Source organism: Colius striatus, chromosome 2, assembly GCF_028858725.1.
Source record: "Colius striatus isolate bColStr4 chromosome 2, bColStr4.1.hap1, whole genome shotgun sequence".
In the NCBI taxonomy this organism is placed as follows: domain Eukaryota; kingdom Metazoa; phylum Chordata; class Aves; order Coliiformes; family Coliidae; genus Colius; species Colius striatus.
The window spans coordinates 47,202,891-47,216,893 of NC_084760.1; the positions used below are offsets into that span (position 1 = coordinate 47,202,891).

General features: G+C 43.6%; 1 protein-coding gene across 1 annotated transcript in view; it reads right to left on the reverse strand.

Annotated features, from left to right (window-relative positions):
• RAB10 (RAB10, member RAS oncogene family) overlaps window positions 1-14,003 on the reverse strand; it is a 50,009-nt gene that overhangs the window by 12,761 nt on the left and 23,245 nt on the right. The window contains exon 2 of the mRNA XM_061990260.1: window positions 8,312-8,372. Coding sequence (XP_061846244.1) covers window positions 8,312-8,372 — 61 coding nt within the window. The remainder of the gene's footprint in view (window positions 1-8,311; window positions 8,373-14,003) is intronic.

Sequence of the window (14,003 nt, forward strand, 5' to 3'; positions counted from 1 at the left end):
GCTCCCCAAGCTAAAATAAATGTAGACAAGGACTATGAAGATAGCCAAGGAAAATGAAGCCTGACTGCACAGGAGGAAACTCAGAGAACTTGGTTTGTTTAGCTGCAAAATGAAGACAAAGGAGGTTGTCCTTTGGGACCAGGGAAAGGAGATGCACAAGGGAAGTGAAAAATCTATTTAAATCATTCTCATGCCAACATTAAAGTATGCATAAGCTGTATCACATTAGAGGTTTAACCAACAGAGAAAGGAATTTCTGGGACAGCTTTCCAGTTGACCGAGCAGAGACTAAAGAAACCTTAAAATGTACTATGACTTGTTTATGAAAGATTTATATGGATGCAACAAGGAGAGATTATATCTGAGGACTTAAGAAGATCCCTCCCGTCTACTCAGCTTGAAATAAAGGTCTTCAATGTATTAAACAAAATAATTCCCAGTAAAACAATCCTGAGAATTTTTTTACTGCTTCTTCTTGCAGTATTTTTAAAGACCATGTGGCAGAATATTGCACTGAAGAAACTGTACTGCTTACAGCTGGCACACTCTGGGAAGCTTTAGTGACTGGGTTGAAGACTTTCCTTCTCAAAAGAACATCTGTAAGACACTTCACCACTGGCAAGCTCCAGCTTTTTTGAAAAAAACACTGATCCAGAGTTTAAAAAAAAATCTGACTGAAGTATCTTAATTGTCTTGTAGGAAGTCAGACTGATATGCGAGTATAATCTCTTGTGCCTTGTGCTATGCACATGGTGGAGAACCTCAAAAGCTCTCTGCAGCAAGAGGTGCTCAAAGGAAAATTGCAAAAAGTAATTAACTAATTAAAAGTAACTAGTTAGTGCTGTTGGCTGCAGCTCTGACTGGTCATCACTACACTTACTAAATACAAGAGCTTGCACAGGGAATCCTCACCCGTGTAACTGTTTTGGACAGCTGCACACTTCTGCACCTGGACAGGTGATTGTATTTGCAACCAGCTCACTGCCACATAAAACAAAATTCTAAAGACATTCTTTTTGTAAGCGTTCCCAGATAAAATGCACTGATGCATTCACCTCAGTCTATGGGACTTCCTTGTTCTGGCTGACAACACACACAGCTCACTGACACAGTATCAGGAATCTGCATGAAAACTGGTCTATGGAAAGTTTACAAGTGAAGAATCAACAACTGCCAATCCCAATGAACTCCTGCAAAACTAATGTTCATACACCTCTACTCATCTACTCTGGCTACTCCTTAAAATCAGGCTTACGATTATTTGAAGACTTTCAGTGAAGGCAAGTGCAGAGTCCCACACCTGGGGAAGAGCAACCCCCTGCACCAGGACAGGCTGGGGGTGACCTGCTGGAGAGCAGCTCTGCAGAGAGGAACCTGGGAGTGCTGGTGGGCAGCAAATGAACATGAGCAGCATCGTGCCCTCGTGGGTAAGAAGGCCAATGGCATCCTGGGGCACATGAAGAGAGTGTGGTCAGCAAGTTAAGGAAGGTTCTCCTCCCTTTCTACTCTGCCCTGGTGAGGCCTCATCTGGAGGCCTGTGTCCAGTTCTGAGCTCCCCAGCTCAAGAGAGACAGGGAACTGCTGGAGAGAGGCCAGTGCAGGGCTACCAAGATGCTGAGGGGACTGGAACATCTGTGTGAGAAGGAAAGGCTGCAGGACCTGGGGCTGTTCAGCCTGGAGAAAAGAAGGCTGAGGGAGTCCCTGATCAATGCCCAGAAATCTCTGAAGGGTGGGTGTGGAGCGGATGGGGCCAGTGTTTGTTGTGGGGTGGCCAGTGCCAGGACAACGGGTAACAGGCACAAGCTGGAACCCAGCAAGTGCCACTGGCACAGGAGGAGAAACTTGTTTGGTGTTGAGGTGAGGGAGCCCTGGCCCAGGCTGCCCAGGGAGGGTGTGGAGGCTCCTTCTCAGGAGCTTTCCAAACCTGCCTGGACATGTTCCTGTGCCCCTTGATCTAGGGGAAGCTGCTTTAGCAAGGAGTTGTTCTGGATGAGCCCTGGAGGACTTTCCCAACCCCCATCATTTGGGGATTTTGTGGTTCTTGGAATGATTTTGGTTGGCAGAGACCTAAAAGACCATCTAGTTCCAATACCCTTGCCATGGGAAGGGACACATTCCACTAGACCAGGTTGCTAAAACTAGACATGTATACACCATGTGGCTGTTTCAGCTTGAGATTACTTACCACTCTGACCTGGGAAGGCCAGTACAGACCATCCGAAAAGGCTAATCACCCACAACTGCTCAAATAACCTCACTCTGTTTATAATCTCTAGAAAACTATTCCTAAATACTGCAGTTACTTCTTGAACGGCTTTCTGCACCACCCCATCCCTCTTGCATCCCACAGACAACATAATGGTGTTTGGTTTTGAGTTTTTCTGTTTGTTTGTTTTGGATTCACTCTCCCAATATCAACATCCTGTAAATCCACCTAAAGATCGCCTCTTAAATTTTCCAGGTGTCCCCCTGGACCACAGAGAAAGGTGTTGTATTGTTTGCAACTCATTTTCATGGAATATTTGTAATAAATTACAAGGGGGCTCCTGGGGTAAATTCTTCTGCAACAGCCAAACCGGCTACATTATGATGCTCTTATTTGTCAAGTTCTATCCTGAAATACCAAGCTGATCAAGGTTTTTTTCCCACTACATGTTCCTCTTTCTTAATTTAATTTCTATTACACTGAAGTAGAGCTGCTCGCAGAGTGTGGTGGATTTTCAGCAACTTTAATTTCCACTGTCCTTGAGATTAAAGAGTGCTTCCTTCTCTTCTGTGTCTGCTGCCACTGTGTCTTTTGTACATCACAGTAATACTTTCTTCCAGTCTTCACTTTGCCAGGATGAAACACCTCCATCTGACTTGTGCGTTCTCACAAGTGCAGAAGAGCTGTATCTGGTTTTCCAGCTTCTGCTTCAGCTTAGCTGAAGGACTTCTGGAGACAGAGATCACATCCATGTATTTAACAGTCCAAAACAGACTGTTCTGTTGTGAAATCCCTTGCAAACCCACGTCCATCTGTACCTATCATCACATCTTGTGATGAGGAGTTTCAGAGTGTATTCATTTCCTTGTGTTTTGCCTGTGCCTCCTTCCAACCTTATGCCAGAACCAACGCTCTGGTATCAGAGAAGGCAACAAGTGGTCTTAGTCTCTACCTACCTTTTCCAGTGCAAATAAAAAAAATAGTACTTTTATCACTTCTCTGACATCTCAAAGAATCCTAATCTTTCCAGCTGTTCTTCCTAAAACTGCTATTATATCCCTCTGATCCTAACTGCCTCTTTCTTTCTAGGGCATGCTATCCAAAACTGTGTGCTGTGTTACACTGTGACACCTACCTCCCTGCCCACTGGAAATGATGGCACCCACAGTACCAGAAAAAGCACATTTAGTTTTTCAATTGCTACATTATGCTAATAATAAGTGAATTACAGGATGCCTAAGCCTGTTGGTTTCCATTTCAAAGCAATTCATATAATCATTTTAGTTGGAAAAAAATCTTTAAGCTCATGGAGTCCAACCCCTCATCTTCCACTGCCAAGCCCATCACTGAGGTCCTGGAGCATATGATATTACACTCTTCATAGATGAATTTATTCCTCTAAATCATCTTTTCCAGAAGCAGTATTCCCTCATTTGGTCCCTTATTTCTGTCTCCTTTGTCTGTAATATGACCATTACTGTATTAATATTTTTTTGAGACATCCATCAGTGTCAACTCTCCAAGGTTCCACCCTTTGTACTTCTGTTCCCAAACCTTTACTGTAATTCCTTTCTCCCAAACCCTGTGCTAAGCCCACTGCTGGTGACTTTCCATATGGCATTGTATCATATAAATCTCACATCAAGATTTTTTCTAACCAGACAAGCAGAACAATAACCTAATCAAGAAGATATCCAATTCTTCATCCACCCAGAATTTGACATACCCGTAGTGCTTTGGATGGATCTGTCCTGAACAAGCTCATTCCTTCAGAAATCCAGTCCCAAGAGCTGTGTCCCACCCCTGTTCTTGCTTGCAGACCATACACCGCCCCTGGAAGCTCCCTGCACACAGACATAACCCTTCTTGCTACCCAATTTCACTGCTCTCCACATTCTCTTGTCTCAATCTCCCCTCTCCTCATTTCCACATCATTTTGCAATAGACACGTTTACAGTTGGAGCAACATGAAAACACTTTCTTCCTAGCTTGATCCTTACTCAATAGCAATCTCACCTTTTAAAAGCTATGAAGTCTCAGGCCATGAATCGCCTTGTGCAAGGTTTAACTCAGCTTCACCTTTGTGTTCCTGCTTTACTCCTATATATCTATTTTAGAGGTCAAGGCAAGACTGAGATACTGCAATGTCTGCTCATTTTCCATACCCAGGAAGATAAAGAGGTAGCTACCCTGCTCTGCAGGAAAGGAGCAGAGCTGGATTAGAAAGCACCAACTTTACCTGTTTTCTGTAAAACTGATTGCCCACTGAGGCTGCACCTCCACCCTAACGAGTACATAAGCCAGTCCTAGTCACAGTAAAACAGGAGCTTTGGAGGCAGCCAGAGAGCAACTCCTATACTAGGACAACAGCATGGGAAAGATTTACACTGTGGGTGAGGGAGGATTATACAGATCAGCAAAAGCCAGGTCACCACAGGGAGTTTGAACTGTGTAACAGGTTCTATTGCTTTCTCTATGCAAAGACATATATTTTTCACCTATGTAAATAACAAACACTACATAATCAAATACTTCATCACTCCCATTGATGTAGAAATCTTATTCTGTAAAGGACAGGTTTGTTCAGCCATCACTCCTACCATTGACAGCCCACTGAGCACAACTCCTTCATAAACACTGAGAAGCTCTACATAAGGAAACTCCAGCATGTTTGGGAAATGGCTGATACAGAACAAGTTCTATAAGGTACAAAACCCCATCATCATCTGTCATTTTGCAAACAGCTGACACTATTCTGGGAAAAAAAACCCCATGAGGTTTCAATCTGCATAAGCACCAATGACACCAAACTGAGAGGAGTGGCTGATTCACCGGGGACTGTGCTGCCATTCAACCAGATCTGGACAGGCTGAGAGTGGGACAGAGAGGAATCTCCTGAAGTTCAGCAAAGGCAATCGCAGAGTCCTGCACCTGGGGAGGAACAAGCCCCTGCATCAGGACAGGCTGGGGGCGACCTGTTGGAGAGCAGCTCTGCAGAGAGAGACCTGGGAGTGCTGGTGGGCAGCAAATAACATGAGCGTCAATATGCCCTCATGGGTAAGAAGGCCAGTGGCATCCTGGAGGGCATCAAGAAGAAAGCAACTGCTGGAGAGAAGTCAGTGCAGGGCTACCAAGACGCTGAAAGGACTGGAACATCTCTGTGAGGAGGAAAGGCTGCAGGACCTGGGGCTGTTCAGCCTGGAGAAGAGAAGGCTAAGGGGGGCCTGGACAAGTTCCTGTGCCCCCTGATTGAGGGGAACCTGCCTTGGCAGGGAGTTGGGCTGGATGAGCTCTGCAGAGCCCTTCCAATTCCCATCATTATGGGATTCTGTAGTGATAAGGATGATGATAATAATAACAGTAAGAATGACAACACAAAACTGCCTTTGCTCAAACAGAAAGAGAGGCTGTTAGGAAGCAAGAAAATGGTATTATGAAAAGCTAGACAAAGGTACAGTAGCACTGTGGAGAGCTGTGACTTGACTTACAATGGTGGATGGGGTCAATGCCACCGCACCCAGTATCTTGCTCTTTGAGCAACCAGAAGCAGCTCAGACGCACGAACAAGAAACAAGGCCAACAGAGAGGCAACATCACAAATGGGGACATAGTTTTCAGGTAGAGGGGAAACCCAGAAACGAAAATAGGGATAATTTCTCCTCTGAATTCTGAGGATGGATATGGTCTGTTAAGACAAGCAGATATGCAATGCAGTACTAACTGAAAGTGTCAAAGGTCTCATCTCTTGACTTAGACTGAGCTTGTTTTCTCCTCAGCATCAGCCTTTTGTTACATCCTGATCTGGTTTATCAAGCACAGAGCTGTGTCTCTGTAGAAGTGGTACCAACAATTGGGAAGACACATTTAGTTGATTGAGCTGCATTAGCTCCTGTGCTTTTACTCCAGTTATAAATGCACAATCTGTACTTGGGACACAAGAAAAGCTACACCTCAGGTTTCATGGGAACTGTTCCCCTAGGTGCATCCCTGGCTTACCAAACTGCTGCAGTGGAATTCTGGAAATATGTTACATGACTCCTACAAGAGCTTAAACACAGGAAGCAGTGGTTAAATATAGATGCATTGCACTAAGTATCTTCACCAGAAGACACTACACTTCTAGCCATCAAACCACTGCTGGGCAAAACTCCTTGTACAGGATAAGTTAGAAACTATAAAGCCTACATTTTGGTTTTAGGGGTTTTTTTTTTCCCTTAAAAAATGTGTGCCACAGGAACTTCACTTCCTGCTTTTCAAGTTGCATTTCAAATGTTAAACTGTAAACTGGCAAGACAAAGAAGCAGATTTAGACAACAATATTTCAGCTTTACAACACTTAAAAGTTGTAATTTGAGAAAACTCAGCTCACTTAAACCTCCCTTATTTGCCTGCTACTAAACCTCATAGCGTATAACAGCTTCATTATGTCTTGCTTCCTTGTCTATAAATACATTAAACATCCTCAGTATTCACAACACTCATTATAATCAGAATATCATAGTTCCTGGTTTTACATTTCATGATGACTTCTTCCTAAATTTAATCTAGCACTGCCTTTAAGTCATTCCAATGTTCTGCTCTATCATTCTGTCCCATAGTAACTCAAAGCACCTACCCTTTTGGCCTAAAAATAATATAACACAAAACAATTGTCAGAAGTTAGTTGAAAATCTGAATGTTAACAGTCTGGTGACTTCTTAGTGCAAGAGCTGCCCAGGAGGTCAATCCATGAAGCTCTGTTACACCTGGACACATCTTAGCAAATGCTCTTGGTTCTGTCCTTGCTGCTTCTCTGCTCTCAGTTCCCAGCTGATCTATACCCACAGAATCCCTGAATGACAAGGGCTGAAGAGCCCTGCAGAGCTCATCTAGCCCAAGTCCCTGCTCAAGCAGCTTCCCCTCTATCAGGGAGCACAGGAACGTGTCCAGGTGGCTTTGGAAACCTCCCGAGAAGGAGCCTCCACACCCTCCCTAGGCAGCCTGGGCCAGGGCTCCCTCACCTCAACACCAAACAAGTTTCTCCTCCTGTACTAGTGGCACCTGCTGTGTTCCAGCTTGTGCCTGTTACCCCTTGTCCTGGCACTGGATATGACAGAACAACGACTGGCCCCATCCTCCTGACATTCACTCTTTATGGATTTCTCAGCATTGATAAAGGCCTCTCTCAGCCTTCTCTTCTCCAGGTTGAACAGCCTGTAGCCTTTCCTCCTCCTCAGAGGAGGAAAGTCCCCTCAGCACCTTGGTAGCCCTGTGCTGGCCCCTCTCCATCTTTTTCTCACTCATCCTTCCTCAGACAGCTCCATCTCAAGCATCACTCTTACAAAGGCAGTGACCCTTTGTGGCTCCCTGCTGAAGAATATCATCCTTATTGATCAGCATTGTGGTTTATACAACAAAATCAACTTTGACAACTTTTTCCTTTGCAAGGCACAAGACAAATAGCTAACTTGGCCAGCTTCTGCTAAAGAGATGCTCACAGGACCTGGAAATAAGAAACAAGTAGGAGAGAATATGCACGCTCAGAGTGGTGGTACCAAGAAGGACTCAGAATACAGTAGTTATGAAAGATAGGGCTAAAAGGAAAGATTGTAACTGTTGCCTCATGCTAGACTTTCCTACAGAAAATGTTTTCAGTCAGCTGAGAAACTCTCCAGTTTACCATGGAAAAATAGAAAACAAGTGGAGATGTGGATTACATTTTCTTGCTGACACAAAGCAAGGCTACTAGTCAATTTATAGTCAGAGGTTTGAGGCAGCTCCTAATTTAAACACGCTGTTTTTAAAACACTTCCCACTAAATCACAGACTGCAAGCAAGGATCCCGTCCTCCCCAGCAGGAGATGTGCCAATAGCCTGTCCATGGGAGTAGTCACTAACAGCGGTTAGAAAAACCCAATACACACATCTCTTCCTCATTCCTTTAAAAAGAGTTTAGGTGAACATACAAGGAGTTTTACCACAATTGACAATAGAAAACACAGTTACAAAATTAGATACCTGAATGCAGTCTCAAAAAGAGTAATACCTGCTTCTCACAAATACCCACTTCCGAAAGAAGTCATCTGGAAGGATGCCACCCCATAGTTTCTTCAGTGCATTACTCACCATATCTGTAGCTTGATCTTCTTTCCTTGTAATTCAACAGTTTTAATCTTGAAGTCTATCCCTAAAATAAACACATAAATAAGTAATTAGTATTTATTTCCAAAAAAATCCACCCCAATTTTGCATCAACTCAGAGGTGCTGCAGACAGAAGAACAGCTTTTTTCTTCTTCTTTTACTGAATTGTCAGGTAAACCAAGGACAGGACATGAGGAGCATGGTGAGCAACTCAGCCAGGGCCTCGAAGGGTCTACAGTCACTCAGTGGACACTTGGACCTAACATGGTTAAGATGATCCTGGCTTGTAAAAGCTTTTTAAGTCTCTTGCTTATATTTAAGAACAAAACATACCAGGTGTTTTGAATTTTTCTGGAGAACTTCCAAAAAGAAGACATTTGAGCTACAAATATAAAAACATCCTAAACAAATTAGCAATATTTCTTATTTCTTAAAAAGATTATTTCCCCAAAATCATAAAACCACTAAATTTTGCATATGCTGAAAAATGATGTGAAATATTTAAGTGAATTTTTACTTTTATTACATTTCTACCTAATCCTCATAACACCACCACTTCAGAAACCTCTCAAAACCCCTGCCTTTTTCCCTCCAAGATTCTCTTTTGCATTAACTTCTGTCACATGATCTACCTGTAAGAATATCATTAACTACATCAATCTTAATGTTTGTTACCTGTTTAATCTAACTCCCAAGTGGGCAGCATGAGAGTCTGTGACCAGACTGCAGACTAATAGTCATCTTGCTTTTTACACCATTGATGCAAGTTCAAAAGCCCTAAATTATCTCTCGAGCTTAACACACGCACACATGGTTTCAACCTCAGGCTTCAATAACATCAGCAAAAGGGTTTAAACAGCACAAAGCTTTCAATCAGCAATAAAAGCAAATTATCAGCAAAAGCTGACACCCAACCGCCACGTCTCTTCATCCTGGTGTATCTCTGCTCCAGCCTCTGATGTGGCACGAGCAAAGTCAGGACTGACTCTCAAAACTCAAAGTATGAGGCAACCTTGACAGGGTGTGAGTAAGGTTTTTACTTTTAATACTAGCTAATAGGAATAATTCACATGTTAATTAAAGTTGAAATGGTATTGTGAGGAAGTTAGTTAACTGTGAGATTTGCAAAGACTGAGAAGATGAAGAGCTTTCCTGAAAAGGCTTAGGGAAGAAGAAACTATCAGACTGAAGACAGATCATTAGCCAAGATCAATACTGGAGCCAGTATTTCAATTTTTCATTATTAATCCTGGTGCAAGTAATTGTCCTATTTGAAGTCCATTGCTTACAAAGTGAGAGGCACTGTACAAGGACAATTAAAACAAGTAAGTGATAAACTTGAAGGCAGAATAAAAACAATGGATGGGTGTCAGTAGCATGAAATGCAACACTACATGTCTGTTACCTAAGAATTTCTTCCACAAACAGCAGCAGTTTTCAGATGACAAAGAAAGACCAAAGGCTGACAGATTATGGTTTTACTTTCATGGAGCAACTCTGATCTGATGGAAAGGCAATTCCAGGACAAACAAACCCAATCTTGCAAACACATGGTGAGAAATGTCTATCCAAGGCAGGAGAACACAAACGTGGTTGTATAAGAACTTGGTGAAACCTCATTTGTGCAACATGTACAAACTAATTGTTATTGCCCAGAAGAGATGGGCTCACACCAAAAAGGATGCTGTGTGAGACAAGCCAGGACAAGGATCTCCCCTGCCAGCTCCTCCATAAAAGCAGAGGCTTGAGGACCACATCCTGTTTCAGTCTTCTCTTTCCAAAACTACCAACAAGAATTACTACTACAGACTGCATCAGAGGAGCAAGAACACTACAAGCCATCTTCTCAAAATGCTCTGACAGTAATTAGATGAATGATTTCTGACTTTCAATTCAAATCAGAGAAATGTCGCTGATAATTTTTCAAGCTTTCAAAAAAATCTGTTTATATTTAGACATTTTAAAAGGCGGCAGCTGCAATCACAAACTTTCCTCCTAAATCTACAAGGTCATTTTGTACCAAGTCAGATTAAACAGAATTTATGAAATGCACTATTACGTAAGAAGTGTGCATGGGAAGTCTGCTTTAAACTCCTTTTAGCTCAACAGACTGCACACACGACTTCATTTTAACATTGAAATATCAAAACAGCAAAATCTTTTCACATAAAAGCCAGTACAACAGAGCCTCTCTGGGAAAACCCATACAATTTTAGATGGGAGGAGAACCTCCCTCCCCACAGGCCTGCATTGTTGCAGGGGCAGAAATGAGGATGATATTTGCTGTGGTACAATGTATGGACATGTACCACTTATGTGGCCAAAAAGGACAGCAAACACCCAGTGCAGCTGCTCACAAAGCCTCTTATGGTTACCAAGTATTTCACAGACAGGAACTGGAGTGTGACAGGGCAAAATTCCCCATTTCTACCGCCTTAAAGCAGAACAGTGACTGAAGGTTGTCCACTGTTGTAGGGGGTCAGCTTGGGACCCTCAGACCTCCACTTCAAGTCAGCACTCCGTTTTTTCCAGTTAGCCAAAGTAGTACTTCCATCACTTAAATTTATGAATCAATGTAATAGTATCATAGGTATGTGATTTGAAAAACAAACTCAACAAATGATCAATAGCTGATGTGCAAAATCCCTACGTTTGATAATATTTGAGTTGTTTGCTGTGATGTAGTGCTCCACAGCAACGCTATCAAACAAATGAATGCAGCACTTGCCAAAAGATCATAAAGAAAAGTATTTTATACAGCGACACTCACTTGGGTTCTGCCCTGATAAAGCAGGATGTTTGACAGCCACTTTTTATGAGTTAAGATAAAGTAAGCTATTAACCCAGCCAAGGAAATTAACTCTTCTCTGCACCAGGAGGGATTTAGCTAACTCTAATATTTGGGGATAAAATAAATCCCTAATCCCATGTTAGACCCAGCTTCCATTCCAATTACAATACCCTTCATATCAGAAAGATTGGTATAAATAGCAATGACTATTTGCCTCAAAATACTTTCAAAATAGTTTTAACAGACTGGAAAAAAAACAGACTTCTGCATGGCTTCAATGCTCATTCAGTTCTACATCTTTCCAAACAAGTTGCCAGCGACATTGTGCCGGCAGAAACACAAAGGCTTTGGAGAGAAGCGATTATAGGTATGGTGAGTTTCCAGTAATGTTAAGTTCAGGAAAGAGTTTAAGAGGGTAATTGGTATAAAAATTGAATGGTGTGCAGGACAGACATATTACTGTCACGGGAGGATAATGATAGAATGAATGAATGAATTAAAGATGAGCATGAAATTACTTTCTCGTTAAGAGTTGATAAGATATTCACTGACAGGGCAAAATGGAATCCATAGAGAAACCTGGAAGTATACTGCCAGCCTGTTAAAGGCGTAATGCAACTCCATACTTTCAAATAAAAAGTTGGAAATGTTTGTCAGGCTTCAGTACAGCTCACAGAGTTTAACAATGCAGTCCCCTTACAGGCAGATCAATCCATGATTCTGGCTCAATTGTGGGTTTCCTTCCCATTTCAAGTCCTCTACCAGATCCTTTTGGCAAAATATGGGCCCAGGTCTCACCAAAAACTGAGAAAAAATAGCAGTTATTTATGGATTCTTTAGGTTACTGGTCTTCAAGTAGTACAGCTTAAGGAAGTACCATTAGTTCATTTCATGGTATGTGCAAACATTATCTGCCCTTACACAAATACTGAAAGTCACTTCTGCCCTGTCACTGTAAACATGCAGACCAAGAGGAGCTGCAGAATCTGGAAGGTCAGACTCATTCATTAGGGCACTCAAGTTCTTCTATCCCAATGATAATAGAGGTTACGTTCAACATCTCGTAACAAAGCATCTGGTTTTATTTGTGTAAGGGTAAATATTCAAATATCTCAGAGAATACAGAAATGTTTGTGTTTCCATTGCTCTCAATGAAAGACACTGATGAAATACAGAATCATTTTGGTTGGAAAGACCTTAAAGATACTCGAGTCCACCTTCCCACCTCACAGTGCCAAGTCCACCACTAAATCACATCCCTCAGCATTTCACGTACACAGCTTTTAAATATCTCCAGGGATGAGGACTCTGAAAGACCCAGGATTTGCATTTGAAATCTATAATCACTGCATCCAAACACTGCTATAGCACTTGACCTTCCCAAGCCCCTGTTAAGGTTTTGGAATGATCACTCTTCTGTTGCTAAATCACAAACTCAGTGTTCTCAAAAAGCAAAAGTAGAATGCCACCAGTAAAAGAAGTAGGGAGGGAGAAAAAGTTATTTTCCAGTCTGTTTCAGAGCTACAAATGATGAGTTAGCCCTTTTCAGGCAGCACGAATTTTGTTTGCATTCTTTCCAAACAAAGACCACATTCAGCTGGGCGAGGATGCTGGGTGGTGAGAAGCGGAATGTAGGGCGAGAGGGGCAGTGCAGCAGCACTGAAAGCCTGACAGTCAACCTGCACGTCAAAACGCCATCACTCCCAAAATCCATGCAGCATATAAATTAAGTGCATTTTTTATTTTTATGTCTTAGTAATTGCTTTGCAAACAGTCCTTGCCTGGTACATGAAGAGAGTGTGGGCTGAAGGTTGAGGAAGGTTCTCCTCCCCCTCTCTTCTGCCCCGGTGAGGCCTCATCTGGAGTCCCGTGTCCAGTTCTGGGATCCCCAACTCAAGAGAGACAGGGAACTGCTGGAGAGAGGCCACTGCAGGGCTACCAAGACTCTGAGAGGATTGGAACATCTCTGTGAGGAGAAAAGGCTGGGGGACCTGGGGCTGTTCAGCCTGGAGAAAGCTGAAGGGTAATATCATTAATACTTACAAGTACTTACAGGACATATGTCAAGGGGATGGGACTAGTCTTTTTTCTGTGGTGACCAGTGACAGGACAAGGGGTAAGAGGCACAGGCTGGAACCCAACAAGTGCCACTGGCACAAGAGGAGAAACTTGTTTAGTGTTGAGGTGAGGGAGCCCTGGCCCAGGCTGCCCAGGGAGGGTGTGGAGGCTCCTTCTCGAGAAGTTTCCAAACCCGCCTGGACACGTTCCTGTGCCCCCTGACGGAGGGGAACCTGCTTGAGCAGAGGCTTGGGCTGGATGAGCTCTGAAGTGCCCTGCCAACCCCTACCTTTCTATGATTCTGTGAAAGTGAACTGTGATGAAGCCTAGGGACATATACAGATGTGCATGAAGGCAGGAAAGGTCTGCAGAGTGCCCTGGCCAGGTTGGAGCAATGGGCCAAGGGCTGGGTCCCAGGCAACACTCCAGGCTGGGGCAGAGGGGCTGTAAAGCTGCCCAGATGGAAAGGACCTGGGGGGCTGGTGCCAGCGGTTGAAGATAAGGCAGCAGCGTGCCCAGGTGGGCAAGAAGGCCAGTGGCCCCCTGGCTTGTATCAGCAGTGGTGTGGCAGCAGGCCCAGGGCAGTGGCCGTCCCCTGTGCTGGGCCCTGGTGAGGCCGCAGCTCGAGTGCTGTGTTCAGTGTTGGGCCCCTCACTGCCAGAGGGACACTGAGGGGCCGCAGCGTGTCCAGAGCCGGGCAGCGGAGCTGGGGAAGGGGCTGGAGCACAAGTGTGCTGGGGAGGGGCTGAGGGCCTGGAGAAGAGGAGCCTGAGGGGAGACATCATCACTCTATACCACTACCTGAAAACAGGTTGTAGCGAGGTGAG